Raw genomic sequence first — 23,030 nt, 5'->3', positions numbered from 1 at the left:
GGGAATTGAGGGAAGGGAGAGTTTCTCCAATAGCTGATTTCATATCTAGCCCAAAGGGCAATAGTGGTTGATGGAGGCCCATTATCTCAGTGCCAGGCCCTTGTTGCAAGACATCCTCAGATTACTTCCCTCAGCCTGATCATTTCCCATCCTGGTGGGTGGCTACCAGGAACTGAATTGGCACAGCCATGTAAAGACTGTGGTTACAAGAACAGGCTAGGAATTCTGTGTGACTCACCACCTGACTTCCCAAAACTCTGATACATTATTTGCAAGGTACAAACAAAACACCACAAATTGTTTTGTTTTTATGTCATTTAATAGTTTGAATATTAGAAGTGAAAAGTTACTAAAATCTAATAAGTGTTAACCAATGAATGAGGTGAACCATGTTTAATGGAGTTTTTCATCATGTCACACTTTTTTTTTAAGAAGAGCTGGTATTTGGTTTTGATCAAATTCGATCATGTTTTGGTCATTGCCTCATGTAAATGAGTCAGTTGCCATACAAGTTTGTTCAATATTTCTTGCTCAGTTTCTTATCCTGGTTTCTACAATCTGCAACCAAGGCTCAACAATTAATCTGCTTTACTTCAAAATAAAAGCCTCTGGACTGCATTTCAGATGGCTTGTTTATTTACCACAAACTATATTGCTTACAAATGCCCTGGTAACTGCTAAAATTTTATTCTTCCACTAAGGCTTGTTTATTTGTTTTCCTTTTGCCTTTATAAAATGGCGTAAGGATATATAAATATACTTAATTTGATACAAATGACAGCTGATGTTGCTGTACGATGTGTTAGCTCAACAATGATTTTTAGTCTTCAGTGAACCTTAGTTGTAGTGCCCCTTCTATAGAGTTAATTGGGAAGTCAATTTGATAGCTGGAGCATGCATCAACATTTAATTGAAAAACTTGAGTATTTCACAATCCTGGCTTGTTGTGCCCCACCCAAGACTTTTTTTTGACTACCATAATAGAGCCAGCTTATGTATTGCTGGAAGTTTACATATGCTTCTGCCCAACTTAGTGTAATGTATTATCCACAGGTTACCATATATATTCATGCATAGGTCGAATTTTGAAGACTTTGTTTAAATCTGAAATTGGGGGTTGACTTGTACGCAAGATATTGTTTTCGAGGGGATGAATATTTATCTACACATTAGATAAACGAGGAAATTTACTTACCCGGCAGCCCCCGGTCGCTGGTTCTGGAATGTTCACTATAATATGTTCGGGCCGCGGAAGCCATGGGTAATTGAAACCAACTTCACGGATACGGTGGTCGCCCTGTACTGTTGCACCATTACAGTAATTCAGCAAACCTGAGGCAGAGCATGATGGCTAGAAGACCTGGAACAAAGCGGTATAGTCAGTAGACTGGAAAGTCGGAGCAGAGCACAATGTGCAGGCATGCTGACTTGTAAATGTTGATCTGATCAGATCAAATTCAGATTAGATTAGTGTGGAAACAGGCCCTTCAGTCCACCAAATCTCTAACTGTGAAGACCTAGGATCGACTTATACACGAGATATATGGACAAAAACAAGACTTTTTGCCAATATAAGGGGTTGAGTTATACATGAGATCGATCTGTACACTAGTATATACGGTATTTGAAAATCATTTCATGTCCAAGACTGATCTGTCACAGACTTGCCTAGGCTCTTCAGTTGTAGTGCACTTCGCCTATTTTTAGTGATCTCTTCGGTCTACTGTTTAACAATCTTTATGTCAACTCATGATTAATATTTTCCCCAAACTTGCTTTCTCTGCAATGATTGTGGTCTTTTGTTTTCAGAGAAGCATTGAAGTGAACTAAATTTTGAAGATGCCTGACCACCAATGTCCCCAAAATTTGCAAAAATGATTCAAGTTTTGCTTAATAGCAGGAATGTACTTATTCAGAGTTTTCTGAAATTGATTCTGATTAATCCCCTAGCTTTGTATGCTAGAGCAGCTTCTATGTCCACAAAGTTGCCCTTATTTATGTTTAAAAATTAATGTTGGACTAAGTGTTCTCTCTTTTCAAATTTGATGTACAATTCAGTCATATCTTAGTCACTGCTATTGAAGGGTGAATAACTGAGGTAATTAATTGTTCATATCATATTACACAATATTACAGATAATATAAACTGCTCATTGGTTAGTTCCAAAATGTGCTGATCTAAGAAACTATTTCCAAGACATTTCATAAAATCCTCATCCAATCTGACAATGCTAATTCTGTTTTTCTAATTTATGTGAAGACTGAACTCCCCCCATGATTGTTGCTGTCCCTTTGTCACAAGTACCCAGTATATCATCTTGTATACTCAGTCCCATATTGTTGGTACTGTTAGAGGGCCTGTGGATCACTAGCCCTAACCCTACTATTCTTCTTTACCCCAAATAATTCTACATCCTAGTCTCCTAAACCACATCATCTTTTAAGAATTGCACAAATGGAATAATCATCCTTGACTAACAGCACTGCTCCTGCACCTCTATCATGCCCTAATTAAGTGTTTTAGCCCAAACCATCTGAGCTATCAAGTTAAAGTAGTGTAACATTCCTATTTCCCATTCTATTCCCCAACTTTGATTCTTCAGTCTGAAATTTCTGCTTTTTCATGTTTACCACCTAAATAAATTAAGATGGTGTGCAGTCAGCACGCACAGTTTCTACTCTAGTCCGAGTCATGGATTTGAAGTGCAATACCAAAGAAAAAAAAATAGATTTCTCTGTCTTCTGGTTAAATATGCCCCCTGAAAATATGTAGCCGATTTTAAGTCATCTGCTAGTGGATAATATGCAAGTTTTTACAAAAAAACTTAGGTCCCTAATAGTGGAAAATTTATTTTGCTTGTGATTTGAGTTTACTCTGTTATTGCTACAAGTTCCATCAGAATTGATCTGTGAAGAATATCATGCGGGCCATCTGGCTCCTCCTCACATGGTGTGTGTAATGAATTCAAATCTTTTAGTTTACAAAATTTATTCTGCACAAAAAAACGTTCCCAGTTCACCTTTTTAAGGATTCCATCAGAGTTAACTTTTTAAACAAGTGCTTGATAATTATGTTTGTTCCTTCTCATGATTTCAACTCTGAACACACAGTTAATTCTCTGATTCTTCCTCCTCCTGCCACTGAGTTTTTTTTTGTGCCTCTTTCTCCTTCTTTCTCTCTGGTATCCCCCTCGCTCCCAAAGAAATATGGCAGCCATTACAGAAAATGACTGCAGGATGACAATGTTTGTGATCTGCCACAAAAGCCACATGACACTTAGGAAGGACAGAAAACTATGAAAAGGCAGAGGGGTGGTTCTGCTAATTAATCATGTTAAATACTAGCACAATTTTGTTTTGAACTGAAACAACTTCTATACGGTGCGATGATCTAGGTAGAGATAAGAAATGATAAAGGCAAGAAGTGACTTGTGGTAATGATGTACAAGACCCCAAGTGATAACCAACTGCTGGAACAGAGAATGAAGAATAATATGAGCTTAACAGAAGGCTAAGGTAATAATCATGGGCTATTTTAATCTGCATAAAGACAGAGAAAAGTCAGATGGATAGACCTAGCCTAGATGAGGTCAGATTGAATGTTTTCATGATTTTTTTTAAAGGTGATGTTCAGGAGCCAATCGGAGAACAAGTTAAACTAGACCTGGTATTGTACAATGAGCTAGGATGAATGAATGACTTTAGAGTGAAGACATCCCCAGGTAGCAGCAATCATCATGTGGTTGAACTTTACAATTGAGGTACAATAGAGGGATTTTAAACTTTAAATTCAGGCACTTATGGTGACATTAAAGCAGAGCAATGTCTACTAATGAATTAATTTGAGAGGAAATTAACAGAAATGTTGTGGCAGACATTTTAAGAGGAGTTTTCAGAATAGATCATAATGAGGAAGAAAAACTCAAGGGGTGGTCTGCGTCCGCCTTTAACTCAAGATTTAAAGAAAAAGCATATTGCATGGATGATGGGTCAGAGGATCAGACAGAATTTAATAAATATAAGAATGATGAAACGATTACTAAGGAAGAAACAGTATGGAGAAAGTTAACTATAAGTTTAAAAACATGAAAGTTTCTATAGATATTTTAAAGAGTTGATAAAGTGAGAGTTGGTCATACATAAAGTCCGTATGAACAATTATTAATGGAAAATGAGATGGCAGATGCATCAAACAAGTATTTTGCATCAGTCTTCATTACAGAAGATACAAGTAAAAAAACTGAAATAGCAGTGAAGCAGGAAATGGAATGGAGGAACTTGAGAGTATTGCAATCAAGTAGTAGTGTCAAAGCTATGGACTGGCAGCTTCCAAGTCCAAGTTCCGGATAAAGTTTATTCTAGTTAAACCTAGGATATTACGTGGCTAGTTCAATGGTTGTTCCATTAGTTTTAATTTCCCAAAATTCCCTTGATTCCTGGAAGATTCTATTCAATTGGAAAATCATGAATCTAACTTCTTTATTCAAGAAGCAGGAAGTTACAGGCTGTTTAGTATAATGTCTGTCATAGGAAAGATGTGGAGGCCATAAGTTTAAAAAAACTCAGCTCTTAAAATTAAAAATTTGATCATCAAAGTGAGATTAAAAATATGGGGTCACCCTTTTGACACTGAGACTGGGGGAAAACATTCTCTCAGGTCAGGAGTCTCTGGCACACTCCTCATCAAAAGGCAGTGGAAGCAGAATCTTTGAATATGTTTAAGGCAGAGATAGCTAAGTTCTTGATAAGCAAATGAATGAAGAGTTATCGGGGATAAATAGGAATGTGGAGCTGAGGCTGTAATGGGATTAACGGTGATCTTATTACATGACAGAACTAGTTTGTGCAGCTGAATGATGTACTCCTTTTTTGGCTTTTAATCATTTTGTAAAGTTTGCCATACTTTGTCCAGCTTCTTTCCTTCCCTCCCAGTTTCAATCACATCCTGCATTTTATCACAGATCAATTCCTCCTCCTTTTTAAATTTGGATGCATTATTTATTAAGCTCCAATGTAAGAATGTGTTCAGGTCATGAAACTAAAATTAGAATGTAAACTGTAAATTTAAACTGCCATAATTGGTTTGGTGTCGAGCAATCTGTCATTAGAAAAATGTTAATCTGTTATAAGGAATGTAATAGCAGAACACTTAGAAATAAAAAATCTAATCAAGCAGAAGAAGCATGGTTTCATGAAGGAGAAAATCATGCCTGACAAATTCTTTAGAATTCTTTGAGGACATAACAAGTAGTGTAGTTAAAGGGGAACCAGTAGATGTAATCTGTTTGGATTTCCAAAGGTGTTTGACAAGGCACCACACATAAGGCTACGTAAACTCCAATGGCTCTTATTTATTAGGTTAGTATATTAACATGGATAGAAGAGAGAATTTTGGGATAAGGGGCACATTTTCAGGATGGCAGCCTGTAACAAATTTGAGTGTCTATATATTGAATGAGGGAAGTGAATGCACTCATGCCAGTTTGTGCATGACACACAACCAGATGGTCATGCCAAACAAATGTCTAAGTGTGACAGAGCGAGCAGAGGGATATAGACATGTTTAGTGAATGGGAAAGAAATTGGCACATGCAATAAAGTGTGGGTAAATGTGACAATGCACTTTGGCAGGAGGAATAAAGGAGCTGAATATTATTTAAATGAAAGACTGCAGAAAGTGATGGGCAGGTTGTTGGAGGGAATCCTGAAGGACAGGATGTACATGTATTTGGAAAGGCAAGGACTGAATAGCGATAGTCAACATGACTTTGTGCGTGGGAAATTTTCTCTCCATCTTGAGTTTTTTGAAGAAGTAGCAATGAGGATTGAGGGCAGAGTGATAGATGTGATCTATATGGGCTTCAGTCAAGCGTTCGACAAGTTTCCCCATAGGACACTGGTTAGCAAGGTTAGATCTCATGGAATACAGGGAGAACGAGCTATTTGGATACAGAACTGGCTCAAAGGTAGAAGACACAGGGTGGTGGTGGAGGGCTGTTTTTCAGACTGGAGGCCTGTGACCAGTGGAGTGCCACAAGGATCGGTGTTGGGTCCACTACTTTTCATCATTTATATAAATGATTTGGATGTGAGCATAAGAGGTCAAGTTAGTAAGTTTGCAGATGACACCAAAATTGAGGTTATAGTGGATAGCAAAGAAGGTTATCTCAGATTACAGCGGGATCTTGATCAGATGGGCCAATGGGCTGAGAAGTGGCAGATAGAGTTTAATTTACATAAATGTGAGGTGCAGCATTTTGGGGAAAGCAAATCTTAGCAGGCCTTATACACTCAATGGTAAGGTCCTAGGGAGTGTTGCTGAACAAAGAGACCTTGGCGTGCAGGTTCATAGCTCCTTGAAAGTGGAGTTACAGGAAGATAGGATAGTGAAGAAGGTGTTTGGTATGCTTTCCTTTATTGGTCAGAGTATTGAGTACAGGAGTTGGGAGGTCATGTTGCGGCTGTACAGGATGTTGGTTAGGCCACTTTTGGAATATTGTGTGCAGTTCTGGTCTCCTTCCTCTCGGAAGGATGTTGTGAAACTTGAAAGGATTCAGAAAAGATTTACAAGGATGTTGCCAGAGTTGGAGGATCTGAGCTACAGGGAGAGGCTGAACAGGCTGGGGCTGTTTTCTCTGGAGCTTTGGAGACTGAGGGGTGACCATATAGAGGTTTACAAAATTGAGGGGCATGGATAGGATAAATAGGCAAAGTCTTTTCTCTGGAGTTGGGGAGTCCAGAACTAGAGGGCATAGGTTTAGGGTGGGAGGGGAAAGATATAAAAGAGACCTAAGGGACAACTTTTTCACACAGAGGGTGGTACGTGTATCGAATGAGCTGCCAGAGGATGTGGTGGAGGCTGGTATAATTGCAACATTGAAGAGGCATTTAGGTGGGTATATGAATAGGAAGGGTTTGGAGGGATATGGGCCAGCTGCTGGCAGGTGGGACTAAATCAGGTTGGGATATCTGATTGGCATGGACGGGTTGGACCGAAGGGTCTCTTTCCATGCTGTGCATCTCTATGATTCTATCTATGACTCTGTGGATAGGATAAATAGACAGTGTTTTCCCTGGGGTGGGGGAGTCCAGAACTTGAGGGCAGAGGTTTAGGGTGAGAGGGGAAAGATATAAAAGTGACTTAAGGGGCAATTCTTCACGCACAGTGTGGTACATGTATGGAACGAGCTGCCAGAGGAAGTGGTGGAGGCTAGTAAAATTGCAACATTTTAAAAGGCATCTGGAAGGGTATATGAATAGGAAGACTTTGGGTGGATATGTGGCAGGTGCTTACAGGTGGGACTAAATCGGGTTGGGATATCTGGTCAGCGTGGACGAGTTGGAGCGAAGGGTCTGTTTCTGTGCTGTACATCTCTATGACAGAGGGATTTGAGAATCTTAGTGTTTGTCACAAAAAGCTAGCATCCGAGTGCAGTAGATCATAGGGTAGGCAAATAGAATATTGAGCTTTATTTCATAAGGAATGGAGTATAAAAATGTGGGCGATCTTGCTAAAACCTTGCCTGGCAATTGTCAGACTACAGCTGGAGTATTGTCAACAGTTTTGGCCCTTTTTTTATTGAAGGATTGATAAAGTTGTATTTGAGACAGTTGGAGAGTGTTCACAAGATTGATCTCTGATATGGGGGGTTTTGCTTATGAGAATGGTTGGGCAACTTTGGCCTGTACTCAGAATTTCAGAGAAAGAGATATAACTTGATTGAAACTTCTTAAGTTCTTAGTGGGGGGGACTTGACAGGGTAGATATTCAGAGGTTGTTTCCCCTTATGGTAGATTCAAGGACCAGAACCCATAATCTCCAAGTAAGGGGTCATCTGTTTAAAAGAGATTAAAAAGGAATTTGTCTTGAGGGCAGTCAATCTGTGGAGCTGTTTACTTTATAGGGCTGTAGAGGCTGGGTCATTAAGTATGTTAAAGATGGAGATTAGTTTTTTTAATCAGTAGGGAATCAAAATCTATGGGAAATGGCAGGAAAGCGGAATTAAGAATTGTCAGGTCGGCTATGATCTCATTGAATGGCAGAGTGAATCCAATGGGTCAAATGGCCAAAAGTAATCCTTCTGTCACTTTGACTCTGTCTTTAACCCAGTTCTTAAGCAAATGATTTGTAGAATGAAATCTTATTGTGCTCTGGTGGGATACTGTGATACCTGGGACCACAATCCCTTAAGTTTTCAAGTCCCTCTCCTCTCAGCAAAAGATTTAACTCTTCATTGATGTACAATAGAATGAGCAATAGGTTGGCCTTTGGTACCTCACCCAAAGTTCATTTACAAGTTCTGATTCTCACTACCTGTCAGACAGGTAACTTGATAAATGCTTTTTTACTTGTTGTTCACTGGGTGATTGGCATGGGGAATAAATGCTGATCTTCCTGTCCTCCCCTTATCCTGACAATTATTTTTTAAACTCTCCGGATGCTCTGGTTTCCAAAGATGTGCAGGTTAGGTGAATTGGCTATGCTGAATTGCCCATAGTGTAGGTTATTAGTCAGGGGTAAATGGGTCTGGGTGGGTTACTGTTCGGAGGGTCAGCATGGACGTGTTGGGCTGAAGGGCCTGTTTCCACACTGTAGGGATTCTAATTCTAGTTCTAAACTATGTTCATGATGGAGGGCAACTGGGGGCAAACCATCAGAACCTTTACTAGATCTGCAGCCTCAATAGTTTCTAATTAGATGATACTTTCATGAACTAACTACCAAGCTAAAATGTACCTTGAATTGTCAAGATACCAACCCTTTTAATTAGACCCTGCCTGTACAAATGTAATTTGCAGGAAAGTGATGTGGAGTAGGTGCCTTTTAGGAAAATTGTAGCTGAGTTTGAGGTAGAATCATGTCGTACACAAGAGACCTTTGGTCTATCAAGTCTGAACCACCAAAACATGTAAGTTGTTCTTTAATGAAAACCTCTGGTATTTAAATTCACTGATTACTTTGCTTTAGTTCTCATTTCTATATTCAATAGACCATGGGGGTGGGTGGGATCTCAGTCCCTACCTGTCCATCAAGTTGAGTGCCTTACTTGACCATTTTGGAGAGCATTGACAAGGCAACCACATTGCTATGGATCTGGTGGTAGATTTTTTTTTTTCTTGACATTTAATAAACCGCGATAGAGTTGTTAGAACAAGCAATGATAATTTCACGGTCAAACTAGCTTTCCAGAATTCTGTCAGAAGTTGAGATTTTACTTGAGGGACCTTGAATCTCTGTGACGAGGACAGATGTCTGTGTCTACTACATTTGCTCTTCTGTCTGTGGGGAACCATTACCAAATTATTTGAATTTACTGAATGTCCCCAAATTAAATAATTATCAGCGAGATCTCATGTAGATTTTTACAAATCATAATTCATACATAATTTGCATTATTTAACATGTTGGTTCAAATAAAAAAATTAACTTGAATAACTGGTACAATAAGGGTACATCTTATGGAATTACAAGCATTTGCACCACTCCTAGCAAAAATATGGGAATGTGCAATGGCACAATTCCAGAATATGTTCTTAATTCATAAAGAATAGATCAGGAGTCCAATCTGACCAGAGCTTTCACCTTTCAGTTTCATAGGTGTGATCATCAACAACATACTTTTTTTTAAGCGTGTTTGTCTTTGGTGCTAATGTTGTAGTGTTCCTTTTTAACTACTTTTTTTGAAACAATATTATCGTTCGTTGTTTGGTCAAGTCTCTCAGTACCACCAAAAGCTCATGTCCTTTTTTATGTCAAATAGAAGAACAGAACTCTTCCTGATGATGATATCATAGTCATTACAGGATTTTGTTTCTTCCTCTTTTTATCTGTGTGCTTTTCCTTTGTGTTTAAATATTTGGGGCTTAACCCTTCAAATTCTCTGCTTCCAGCTGTTTTATGCCTGCAGCATTTAGTTGTATCTGCCAGTTGCATAGCATTTTTATTCAGTACTACTGTTTCTAGGTAAAAGACTGTCAGGTTAAATGGATCAGTTTTTCTTTTCCAAATAAATTCCAGTGGTTCCTTTACAATTAATACAAGCTCTTGAAATTCCAGCGATAGATTCCACAAATGTTTTCAAGAAATTACACACTTTCCTATCTTGCTTCTGGCTTGAATGTTACCACATCAAACATGTGAATGAAACCCTATTGAGATCTACAGAGTTTGAATTGGGGAATATAAATTAAAATATGTAATTCAGTGCAGCATCATGCATGGAAAGCAAAATATAAGAGGGTAAGAAAGTCTAGATTGATGGGTAACATAAAATGTTTTCATTTTCTAATTTTTAAAAATCCTTTTCAATAATTAAAATATGGAGAAATCAGAGCCTATGTAGAAGTTACATTTCAGAGTTGGCATGGCGGTTTAGTAGGAATTTAAACTTATCATTCCATTTACAAATCCACATACAAAAAAAAACACAAGTCCTAACTACTTATGGCATGTTCAGTGGTAGTTACTACAACTTTGTTCTGTATACTAAATCTCAGCAATAGCCAGCTATGCTATTGTTTTTAAATGCAAATTCCTGATTCCTGTTAAACTGTCACACTAAAAGCTCCGGTCCTAGCTGATAAAATAGTTTTCCTCCCTCATATATACAGAACCTAAACTTTACAACCAATTCACACATTTTTTTTTAAACTGCTGAATTTCCTGTATTTGATGACATTTACAGTGGGACTTTTCTTGTGCCTCTGAACTTTTATTTACAGCATGTATTTTTTGGTCCTACAAAACCTCATTTGTCATTCTAACTAAAATATTGGGAATGAAATAAATTCTACGTACACATCAGAACAGACAATTTTGCTTTTTGATTATCACAACTGTTCTCTATTTTAACTGTACACAATATTTACCTGTCTTTGCTCTATATTCCTTTATTACCCTTGCTTAACACATATTTATATATTTCTCTATTATTTGAAGACTAGACTCAGTAGTCTTTACAGCGAACATGTTTTAGGTTTCCACTATCCTGTGGAGAACGGCTTCCTGAAATCACAGGAGCATTGTTCTAACCTTAGTTTTAAAGCTATGCCCCACCCAGCCCTAGTTGATACTGTCTGCCCAGCGGAAATTATTTCTCTGTCTTTCCTATTAAGTCCTTTAATCAGATGCCTCAATTAGATCGCACCTTAATTTTCTGTAGTCTGTGGAATACAAGTTCAATCTGTGCAACCTTTTCTGAAATTTAAAATTTTTTGTCCTGGTATCTTTCTGGCAAGATATAATGACCTCGTCCCAATGAAAATACTTCCTGTGGTGCAGCAGCCAGAACTGAATGCGGTACTCCAGATACCTAACTCTACTAACAATAAATTGAAAGTAAAAATTGTTTGACCAATACCATCAATAAGTATGTTCAAGCTACTGTTTGTTCGAAATTTCATTATGGTAAGCTTATGTTGGAACTTGTGGGTATCTGGCATTGTTCTCACTGTGCTTAACTTAGCAACACCTGTGCTAAAACCACTTTCATTTGAGAATTGGAAATGAAGAACATGATCTCGAAGGCATAGCGAGGAAGAAAGGAAGGCTGACTTTCCTGCCATGCACCCTCTTTGAAATGGACTTTCATTCCCATGATTGATCCTCAACAGAGTCTTGTGAAGCATGAAGCTTTCAACATTAATCCAATTTTATAAAGTGCCTGTAATATAATAAAATGTTCTGTGGAGCTTCACAGGAGTGTTATAAAAGAAAAGATGATATCAAGCCACAGGTGGAGAAACAAAGGTGAGATGTCCAAATGGTCAACAAGCTAGATTTCAAGGAGTTGCTTAAAGGTTAAATGAGTAAGAGAAGTAGAGCTGTTTCAGGAAGGAATTGTTTAGCTTTGGGTCTGTCGCAGCAGTCAGCAATAGCAGAGTGGTTAAAATCACGGATATTTTAAGTGGAGTAACATCAGTAATATTACATTTCCTTCCGCTGTTTTGTGTATAGAACATTTCTACAGATGGCTGTAACCGTAGAACTGACTTTCTTCACTGCAGGTTTTTTTCTATATGTTGTTCACAGCATGTGGACATCGCTGGCAAGTACCAGCAGTTATTGCCCATTCCAAGTTGCCTTGCGGAAGGCAGTAGTGACTGCCTTTTTGCATTGCTGCAACCCTTGAACTAGAGGGACACCAACTATCCTGTTAGGAAGGGGGTGCCAGGATGGTGATTTTTCGTGTTGGAGTAAGTCTTAATTCATCAGCATTGTTTAAACTATGAAGAAAGAAATTGCATAGATGCATCATCTTTTACTTTAGTATTATCTAAAGCATCGAGGGATAAATTTAGATAATAAATTAGGGGGGAAAAATCCTTTGCTGTTTTCTGAGAAGTGCAGTGAAATCTTCTTTTTCAGCCATTGGAACAGGCAGTTGGTGTCTTTGTTTGATATCTCTTTGAAAAGATAACCACTCTGGCAATTCAGCATTTTCTTACTGCCAATCATTGAATTCCTACAGTGCAGAAATAGGCCATTCAGCCGATCAAGTCTGCACCAATTCTCCAAAGAGCATCCCACCCACTCTATACCCATAACCTTTTATTTATCATGGCTAGACCACTTAACCTGCCCATTCCCGGACACTATGGGGAAGGTTAACATAGCCAATCTACCTAACCTACACATCTTTGGACTGTGGGAGAAAACCAGAGAACCGGGAGGCAACCCACACAGACATGAGGAGAATGTGCAAACTCCACATAGATGGTCACCCAAGGCCAGAATTTAACTCGAATCCCTGGTGCTGTGAGACAGCAGTGCTATTCACTGCTACTGTATACCACTGTCAGCTGGATTGTAACTTTTTGTTGTCTTTTTTAGTGATTTTAAATTGTGTAATTTGAAATTCAGCCTTCTGTCTCGACAGAACCAAACTGATCTTTCAAGCAAATCTATTTGTGGACTTATCCAATGCTTATTGAATGACTTATGAATTCAAAATTTATAATTTTCATTGTGTTTAGAAACAGCAGAATGGTGATGTCTGATAAATTGTAGAACTTGCACTTATAAACCATCTGAGCTATACGCATGGCCCTCACCCCAACTGTAGAACACTATAGATGTCAGTCAATCTTTGAAGCTGTGAAAAATCCCCCAAAATCAGGATCAAACTGTGTATAAAAGTTAACAGCTGGTGTAGATGGCACCATTTTACAATGTGCAAAGAATGAGCATCTCTTAAACTCCTGTGCACCTTCACATCACCGTCTGCTTGATCCTTTGCACCCAGTTACAAGGTACCTCAAAGTAAAACACAACTGAAATTTCCAACTAATGTGAGTATAACATATTGTGTACAAAAGAAGGATCGAATGATTTGCAGTGTATAATGTCGTTTTTGTGCCAGAAAAATTGTACGTGGTGCATTGTTATATAGTGTTATTTACACTGTGTATAATTATGCATTTACTTGTGTTCAATATACTGGATCAGAAATTTTTATATTTGAAGTAATTTGTTTTGCTTTTTATTCCAATAGATTGATGTTAAAGACTATATGCTGGTTCAGGTAAAGGATCAGACAGTGGGACGATTGCCTAGCAAAGTTGCCGGTGAGCAATTTGTCATCCAAGAATGCGAAAATTGCAACATTTACATTTTTGACCACTCTGCTACCATCACTATTGATGACTGCACCAACTGCAGGATATTTCTGGGACCCATCAAGGGCAGTGTCTTTTTCCGTAACTGTACAGACTGCAAATGTGTTGTTGCTTGTCAGCAATTCCGCACTCGTGATTGCAAAAAAATGGACATCTTCCTATGTTGTGCCACACAACCTATCATCGAATCATCCACGGGCATGAAGTTTGGTTGTTTCCAATATTACTATCCCGAGTTGGGCTACCAGTTCAAAGATGCAGGTTTGAGTATCTTCAACAATAACTGGAGCAACATCCATGACTTCACCCCTGTTGCGGATGAGAACAACTGGACCTTGTTGCCTGAAGATGCGCTACCCCAGGATTTTGTTCCTCTTCCTGATTTGGAAGAGTTCAAATCAGTTCGGATCTCCACCGAGTTGAACAGAAGCATTGTTCCAGTCACACGGGGGCACAGGCAGAAGAACAGCGAAGAGTTGTGCTTGGTCGTGTTTTTTGCTGGAGTTTACACAACAGCCAATGCCAGGAAGTTAATTGACGAGGTGAGGAAAATTGTATGGCTACACTTGGTATTTTAGTGTAACTTGCAGTTTGTGAGTTGCTCAAAATTGCGTTGTGATTCTGCAGTGTCTCTGAAGAGCCTGTCATATTTCTAAATGCTTCCAGGGAGCAAGGATTGGCAATGTTCTGAATCTGACTTGCTCTGGCCCCATTAGCTAAAATGTGAAGGCTTGATGAATTTTACAAAGCAAAATAAATGAAACGAGCAGACATTTTTTCAAGCTACAAGTATTGATTACACAGGATAATGGGACACTAGAGAAAACCATGCAATCAGTCAGTATTGAATTGCTTAATGAACCAACACTGGTATGATTGGTTGAATTATTTCCTGTGCAGTGAACTTGATATAATCTTCATTTCTTGAAGGTATACCTTAAGGTGTCATCCAATTTAATTTTAGTCAGATCTCTATTTCAACCTCCAAATGGACCACAAAAACCATGATGGTATGAGTGAAACCATTGATTTGATTCCTTGAGTTTTTGGGTGTGGAGTGTAGGTAAGCTGGGCTGGACTTCTTGTTTCTGATGGCAAGTGAAAAACCTCCATGTAACATTTGTGTTAATAGGATTGGGATTGTGAATGGCATTCATTGTCAAAGTCTGTATGTGAAAATTAGTCACCTGAGTCAGATAGTGAGTTTTGAGAAGATTTGTAGCTCAGGTTGAGGTTCTGGATGTAGGTTTACTTGTTGAGCTGGAAGGTTTGGTTTCAGATGTTTTGTCACCATACTAGGTAACATCAGTGAGCCTCCGGATGAAGCACTGGTGGTATGGCCCACTTTTTGTGTTTAGGTTGCCTTGGGTTGGTGATGTCATTTGCAGTGGTGATGTCATTTCCTGTTATTTTTCTCAGGGATGGTGAATGGGATTCAAGTCAGTGTTGATGTTTTCCGAAGCATGGCATTCCAACCAGAATTCTATCAACAAACACATTGACTTGGATCCATTCACACACCACCCCCCGAACCCCGAACCCCGCCCCCCCCCGAGAAAAAGAATAGGAAATGACATCATTACAGGAAATGGCATGTGTAATATAGTCAGTGTATTGCAGCATGGAAAGAGTTCCTTCAGTTCACTGTCTCCAAACCAGCGATCAAATATCTATCTATTCTGATCACATTTTCCAGCATTTAACGACTAATCTTGTACACTAATGGTGTTTCAAATGTTTGTCAAAATATTACTGAAATGTTGTGATGGTTCCCACATCTAGCAGTGTTTTGGCAGTGAGTTCCAGATATCCAAGGTATTTCCTTAAATCTCTCAACTTCCTAAACTTTACCACGGGCACAGATTTAAAAAGTAATTTATCCTTCTAAGGGGAAAACTCATTCTTACCAACCTGAACTCGGCCCATCATGATTCTGTAGACCTCAATCAGCAGTACCCCCTTACCCCCAACTCCACAATCCCCCAGCCTTCTCTGCTCCAAGGAAAACTACCATAGCTTATGTGGTCTCTTAGTAGCTGAAATGCTCCAGACTAGGGTAATACCTTAGTAAATATTCTCTGTACTCTCTCCAATGTAGTCACATCCTTCTATAGTATGGCAACCAGAACTACACACAGTACTCTAATTGTGACCTAATCAAATGTCTTACACAGCTGCTTCATAAGTTTCTAATTAACCTATTCAGACATAGTATTATGCACCTCTGGACCAGGTGGAACTTGAACCCAGTTCTCTGGGCTCAGCAGTAGGGAACAACAACTGCATCATAAATGACCTATTCCTAACTCTTCTATTCATCTCAACTAATAAAGGCCAGCTAACTTTTATGCCATCTTAACCATCCTATATCACTGGTCCTGTTGCTTTCAAGGATCTATGTACACCAAAGTCCTACTGAATCTATTATTCATCGTGTACTCCCTTGCCTTGATAGTCTCCCAAAATACATCACTTTACATGTTTCAACAAAATCCTTCCATGAGTTACTGTCTAACACTATTGAAAACCTGTTTGTTTTAGCTCCAACATAATGTGCTGTGTGGAAAGGTATCACAATGTTTACAAGCTAACAATTGGGGGAAAGGAAAAAAAAAATCTGGTATTTTTATACTTCCTTTTCTCTGCATGTGTCAGCTCAAGTGGTTTCCACGTCGGCATAAAAGGGTTTAAACTTGCATTCACTGCCTTTCATGACCTCCCAACAAGTCACTTGCAGTGTAAGAGATGCCCCAACAGGTTAATGCACAGTACATTGCCATGAATAGCAACAGCCATCAATCTGACAATTTTTGTTATAGATTGAGGAATAAATATTGGCCAGTACCCTTGGGATAATCCCCCAAATCTTTGATATTATGCTAAATGATTCTGTTTTTAAACAAACCCCTTAAGGCAGATAGTACTCCAATTTCATGTCTCTGAGAGCACTGCTGCCTTGGTCCTTAATGGGTGTCAGACCAGATTTTATTGGCTCCAGTCTCTGGATTGGGACTTGAGCCCTGTGACCTTTTGTCTCAAGAGTCCAAGAGTTTTGCTACCCGTACATTTAATACTAGATCATTGCGATAACATTAAACTTCCATCATTTCCTTTCTCAAAATCTTTACCCTTAAAGCTGGGCTTATTTTTGAATGGAAGAAAGTAGATGCTTAAACTTGGATGAATGATTTTTTTGATGAATGATGTATAGGGGAAAGAGCAACTTGTGTTTATATGATTGGCATGGTCAAAATTAGGGATTTTTTAATATATAGGTCACAATGCAAGATATGGAAATTAACAGTAAGATTTTCAAACATTAGGCATCAAGGAATTGAATAGAGTTGATGCCAAACTAGGGTGCTTTCAGCAGGCACTGAATAAAATTGATTTGTTTTTGCCATTGCTCAATTGGAGAGCTTTGTCTCATTTGCAACTTGATATCCAGGAAGTAGGCTGGCAAAACAGATCATCGCAAAATTTAAAGTAATTAAGAGTTACAGCTGCGTCTTGTTAGCTGTTGTAATGTTAGTTTTTCCTCTGATATTCTCTGGGGTACCAATTCCTGTGTCTCACCAGAGGTGATGTAAATTTGCAGTGAAATACAGTAAGTAAATGATTGCAATCCTATTACTAAATCATTTTTTAAATTCACTCATGGGATGTGGGCAATGTTATTCCCCCATCCCTAGTTGCCTTTGGATATAAGGAAGTGGCTTCTCGGTCATTTCCAACGGTAGTCAAGAGTCAACTACATGCGAGAGTTTGGCATCAAATATAGGCCAGAAAAAGTAAAGATGGCTGTTCCCTAAAGGGAAGGGCATTAGTAGAGTACAGTAGATGGATTTTTATGACTATAAACAATGGTCGTCAGACTTTTTTTTAAATTCCAAATATATTTTATTGAATTTAAATTCCTGCATTCACTGTGGTGGGAATTGAATGTGGGTCACTGGATTACTAACCTGGGCTATTCCATGTGGCATTAACTAAACACAAATTCAGATTTGCAGTGCAAGTATCCTGATGACAATAACTGATCATGTTAGTAGAGCATATGCTTAAATAACTATGGTATGTTATCAAATGTTGAAAGTAACAGCATAGAGACGTGCATTCAGAATGATTAAAAAAGGACAGATGCAGGTATTCTTGATACGGGTTATGGCAAATGGGTTTAAGGAAAAGTTTGTGGTAAATGTAGACAGTCTTTGAGATGGAGAATCTAAAACCAGAAGTTAACTTGGGATCAAATACAGGTTGTAAGTAGGCTAGCTCCATTCAAGGAAATTGCTGGTAAGGTGAGCTAAAAACTGACTTCTCAGCCTTTGACACTTATATCTATGTCTGATGCACCATTGGAATGTTCAATCAGTTTGAACGAAGTTAAACTAAACTTGGCATAGTCCTATCAGAGAGAAAGTGAGGACTGCAGATGCTGGGGATCAGAGCTGAAAATGTGTTGCTGGAAAAGCGCAGCAGGTCAGGCAGCATCCAAGGAAGAGGAGAATCGACGTATGCCCAAAACATCGATTCTCCTGTTCCTTGGATGCTGCCTGACCTGCTGCGCTTTTCCAGCAAAACATTTTCAGCATAGTCCTATCGGACCACAGGTTGATGTCTCTCATTAGAGAACAATGACTGGTGATGATTAAACCTGAAGTTTGCGTGCCTCAGGCAAGGGGAAGAGGTTGAGAAGGAGGATCCTTCATGATAACCTCATCCGGTGTTTGAACTGAATCTACACTATTGGTGTCACTCTACATTGCAAACCAGCCATTTGGCCAGCTGAGTTAACTGAACCCTTGCAAAGTTAAATATTTAACTCGTTTTCTTAAAAAAAAGTATGGCAACTTTTTTTTTGTTTCATAGATTTTCACTTAAATTATTTTGGTTTTTAACCTAATGAAATTTTGTGATGTTTTAAAATTAACTCTTGATGCTGATGACTTTGAAACTCATCTAGAGTTTCAAGGCATGACTAGAATATATGTCTGATTACTGAAATGCTCTATACCGAACACATTTGTGAACCAAGACTTTCATGCCCAAGCTCATGAACATCTCCAAGCAGCATGTTTTCTCGTGTCATTAATATACATCCTTTATTTAAAGTAAGGTCAGTGTATATTTATTTAGTCCTTTTTCTTCAGTTAGTATTAGTCAGTTTCTGATCATAAAATGGTTGGATTAAGTTTCCAATCTGCCTGGAAAACAATGATTGCTAGCAAGCATATTATGTGGTAGATTTTTAACTTTCTTAAAATTCTATAGTTTTGATAATAATCATAACCCAGGTCATTCAGCCCATCATGTCTGTGGCATCTCTTTAGGGGGCTGTAAGATTAATTCCCTTCAATGCATTTTTCCCATAGCCCTATAAATTTCTCCATTTCAAGTATTTATCATATTTTCTTTTGAATGTAATGATTAAAACTGCTTCCATCACCTTTTTCAGGTAATCTAGATATTAACTACATGTGTAAATTGCAAGTAGTTAGTGAAATAATGGGTCAATGTTTATATAAGAGTTAAGCTCCTTTTAAAGAAACGTTTGGATGTGCCATTATGGGATATTGTAGCAGGTGTATCTTAGCCTTCCAGTTTTTCATTTTCAGATAGTTTTAAATAAAGCTTGTATTATCTTCTAAGTTGGTGTTGAGTGAGTGCTTCTGACAGTAAATCTAACATCTTGATTTTTACTTTTCAAAAGATGGCTGCAAAGGATTTTGCTCTTGTTCAAACAAAAGAAATTTCAATGCGGCCAGATGATGCCAACAGAGTATTTAAGGAGAAAGCAGCAGATTTTATTCCACTACTTCAGCAAGGTAAAGTTATGTGTTTGGGAAGGGGACAGGAATTTTATTCAATATTAATCAATCCATTTCCTAAATCTATGTAATCTTTAACCACCACCTCATCTCTTCCAGCACTAGCCTCAATTCTGTCTCATGGTCTATTGGACCGTCAGATGTAATGTTTGTAACGATCAATGTGTCAATAAGTTTAGAATTTCACCCAAGCTGTGTGTAATACATCCTTGGTATATTGTTTTACTGCCACCATTCCTTAATGGGTCATTAACTTCCATGTCAAATATTGGGAAGACGGAAATCATTGTCTTTGTTTGTCCCAACTCCGCCTCTGCCACCACCACCACAGCCCGCCGCCACCCCACCCCCACACACACCGACACACACTTTTAATCCCGCTGCAGCTTATAATGTTTCAAAGTTTTTTTAAAAAATGTGTTCCAATTGTAACTGTTAAGGTAGTTTTTTGATGGTTTTAGTAGAAACATTAATAAGACATTGATGGATCAGATTGCTTTATGTAATCTCACTGAAATCGGGTAGTCGAAAGGCAAATGCTGTTTGAGTTTGCAAAGTTGCTGAAGAATTTTGTGGACTTTAACTATAATTCATATTATCCAAAGGTTCTTATTTTGTTGTATTAGGCAGAATCACGTGTTCCAGCAGTTAACCCTGTAATCTAAGTTGGAACAGTGTAAAAGTGCAGTATTCTAAGGTCTTTGCAGTAATTTGGAAGATGGTTTCTAACAACTCTGATTAATGAGGCTATAGACAACATGCTTCAGTGTCCAGCACTTTGTAAACTTAAACTTATGGAGCACTTTTCATGTGATGAGTAGTGTGAAACAAGATAAAACTCCAGCCACATAAGGAGATGCTGCAGAGGGGAGGGTAGCCAAATGCTTAGTCAAAGTTGTGGTAGTTTTCAGGAGTCTCTTTAAAGGAGGAAAATAATATAAGAGCAAAGAAAATTACAGCACAGGAACAGGCCCTTTGGTCCTCCAAGCCTGCGCCAAACCAGATCCTCTATCTAAACCTGTCATCTATTTTCGAAGGATCTGTATCCCTTTGTTCCCTGCCCATGTATCTGTCTAGATACATCTTAAATGATGCTATTGTGCCTACGTCTACTGGCAACATGTTCCAGGTACCCACCGCCCTCTGCGTAAAGAACTTTCCACGCATGTTTCCCTTAAATGTTTCCCATCTCACCTTGAACTCGTGACCCCTAGTAATTAAGTCCCCTATTCTGGGGGGGAGAAAAGCTGCTTGGTATCCACCCTGTCGAATCTTCTCCTGGTTTTGTAGACATCAAGCAGTTCTCCCCTCAACCTCTGTCTTCCTCATGAAAATAATCCTAATCTACTTAACCTCTCTTCATGGCTAGTGTCCTCCATACCTGGCAATGTCCTGGTTAACCTCCTCTGCACCCTCTCCAAAGCATCCACATTCTTCTGGTAATGTGGTGACCAGAACTGTATGCAGTATTCCAAATGTCGCTAAACCAAAGTCCTATAAAATTGTAATATGACCTGCCAACTCTTGATCTCAGTACCCCATTCGATGAAGCAAAGTCTGCAGTATGCAGCCTTGACAACTCTATCAACCTGCTTTGCCACTTTCTTCCATGTGTTGAGGACAAACTGATCTGTTTGGTCTGGATATTTAGGGAAGAACTGGGGGGCTGCTCTTGCAGGAAATGTACTACTGATTACTCCTTTAGTATTAGATTTTTCTGCCATCTTTTGAAACTAAATTCTAATTTTTTGTTATGCTGAATTTAATATTTAACAATTAACATGTTTCAAACTGGGCAGGAAAACATTAAAAATTGGAAGGTTTTTCTGATGGCTGGCGCTAGAGAGGTAGGGAGAATGGTTGCATTCCTGACAAATTATTTTATTTATGGAGTATTGAATAAAAGAATAACATTGGGAATGAAATTTATGCATGAGAAATGGGCACTGGGCACACCTGAGTTTTATGCTTGTATGAACCTTTCTTATTTTCTTTTCTGCAGGCCCTGTTGTTGCATTGGAATTTAATGGCGATGGTGCAGTGGAAGCATGTCAGAATATAGTCAGTACTGTGTTCAGTGCATCTAAGGTAAACAAATAAAAGGCATATTGCAGCATTTCACTATGGAGTTATACCATTTGATGTCTTTGCAATGCTTGCTGTTAGAAATTGGGACTAAATTAACAACAAAATAAGTTTATAATGTTTTACCATAAATAGAAAATTTACTCAGTATTGAGCAGAGATTGTATGCATTGTGTGGCGGAATGGCATGCAGCTGTTCCTATGTTGTAGAGCTTCAGCAACTGCTTGTGATGTCTGTTTTAACCTCCCCAGATGATGCTTTCCACCAACTATTGTTCTAAGCCTCCAGTTTTCTCAACAGTTTCTGCAGATGTGTTCTGCATAATGAAAAGTTTTGCATTTCACTTGAAGTTGAAGACATTCAATACCAGACCTGTGACCAAGTTTGCTCATTAACTAGTTTTGATTTGGTTTCTTTAGAAAGGTTTTGAGACAAACTCAATTCTTTGACAAAGACCCTGAAATGAGCATCCAATGAACCTGACCTTCTGTTTACATTATACAACATGGTGAGATTGACTGTTGCTTTAGTGCTCCCTACAACTTTTTTATCCTCTTGTGGGGCGTGGGTGTCCCTGGCTGACCAGCATTTATTGCCCATCCCTAGTTGGCCTTGGTATTGGTAAGCTACCTGTTTTAACTGCTGTAGTTTGTGCTATAGGTAGACCCACAATACCTTTAGAGGGAATTCCAGGATGGTGACCCCGAAGAAATGGCAATATATTTCCAAGTCAGGATGGTGAGTGTTTTGGGAACGTGAAGGTGATGGTTTTCCCATGAATCTGCTGCCCTTTTCTTTCTGGATGGAAATAGTTGTGGGTGGAGAAGGTGTTGTCAAAGGATCTTTGGTGAATTTCTGCAGTGCATCTTGCAGATTAGTGTACACAATGTTGCTAATGGTTAGTGGAGAGAGTGGATGTAGAGCCAATCGAGTGGGGGGGCTTTGTCTGGATGGTCTCTAGTTTCTTGAGTATTGTTGGAGCTGTACCTATCTAGGCAAGTGGGAAGTGTTTCATCACCCTACTGGTGTGTGCCCTGTCAATGATGGACAGAATTTGGGGAGTCAGGAGATGAATTACTTGCTGCAGTATTCCCAAACTCTACCATGTTCCTGTTGCCACTGTATTTATATGGTGAGTCTAGTTGAGTTTCTGGCCAATGACAGATAATGGGGGATTCAGTGATAGTAATGCCATTGAATATCAAGGGGCGCTAATTAGATCATTTCTTATTGTAGATGGTCATTGCCTGGCATTAGTGTAGTGCGAACGTTACTTGGCACTTGTCAACCCAAGCCTGGATGTTGTCCAGGTTGTACTGAATTGGAGCATGGACTGCTTTAGTATCTGAGGAATTGTAAATTGTGCCAAGCATTGTCTGATCATTGGTGAATGTCCACACTTGTGGGACCAATGGCCGGGGGCATAGATTGAAGGCAAGTGGCAGAAGACTTAGATGAAATGTGAGAAAGCCCTTTTTTCACTCTGAGGGTTGTGG

General features: G+C 38.8%; 1 protein-coding gene across 1 annotated transcript in view; it reads left to right on the top strand.

Annotated features, from left to right (window-relative positions):
- Positions 1-23,030, top strand: part of rp2 (RP2 activator of ARL3 GTPase) — a 40,506-nt gene that overhangs the window by 5,483 nt on the left and 11,993 nt on the right. The window contains exons 2-4 of the mRNA XM_072576957.1: positions 13,494-14,159; positions 19,331-19,445; positions 21,451-21,536. Of these exons, the coding sequence (XP_072433058.1) occupies positions 13,494-14,159; positions 19,331-19,445; positions 21,451-21,536 (867 nt within the window). The remainder of the gene's footprint in view (positions 1-13,493; positions 14,160-19,330; positions 19,446-21,450; positions 21,537-23,030) is intronic.

The sequence above is a fragment of the Chiloscyllium punctatum genome, chromosome 9, assembly GCF_047496795.1.
Source record: "Chiloscyllium punctatum isolate Juve2018m chromosome 9, sChiPun1.3, whole genome shotgun sequence".
Classification (NCBI taxonomy): Eukaryota; Metazoa; Chordata; class Chondrichthyes; order Orectolobiformes; family Hemiscylliidae; genus Chiloscyllium; species Chiloscyllium punctatum.
This window is presented reverse-complemented; position numbering and strand designations above follow the sequence as displayed.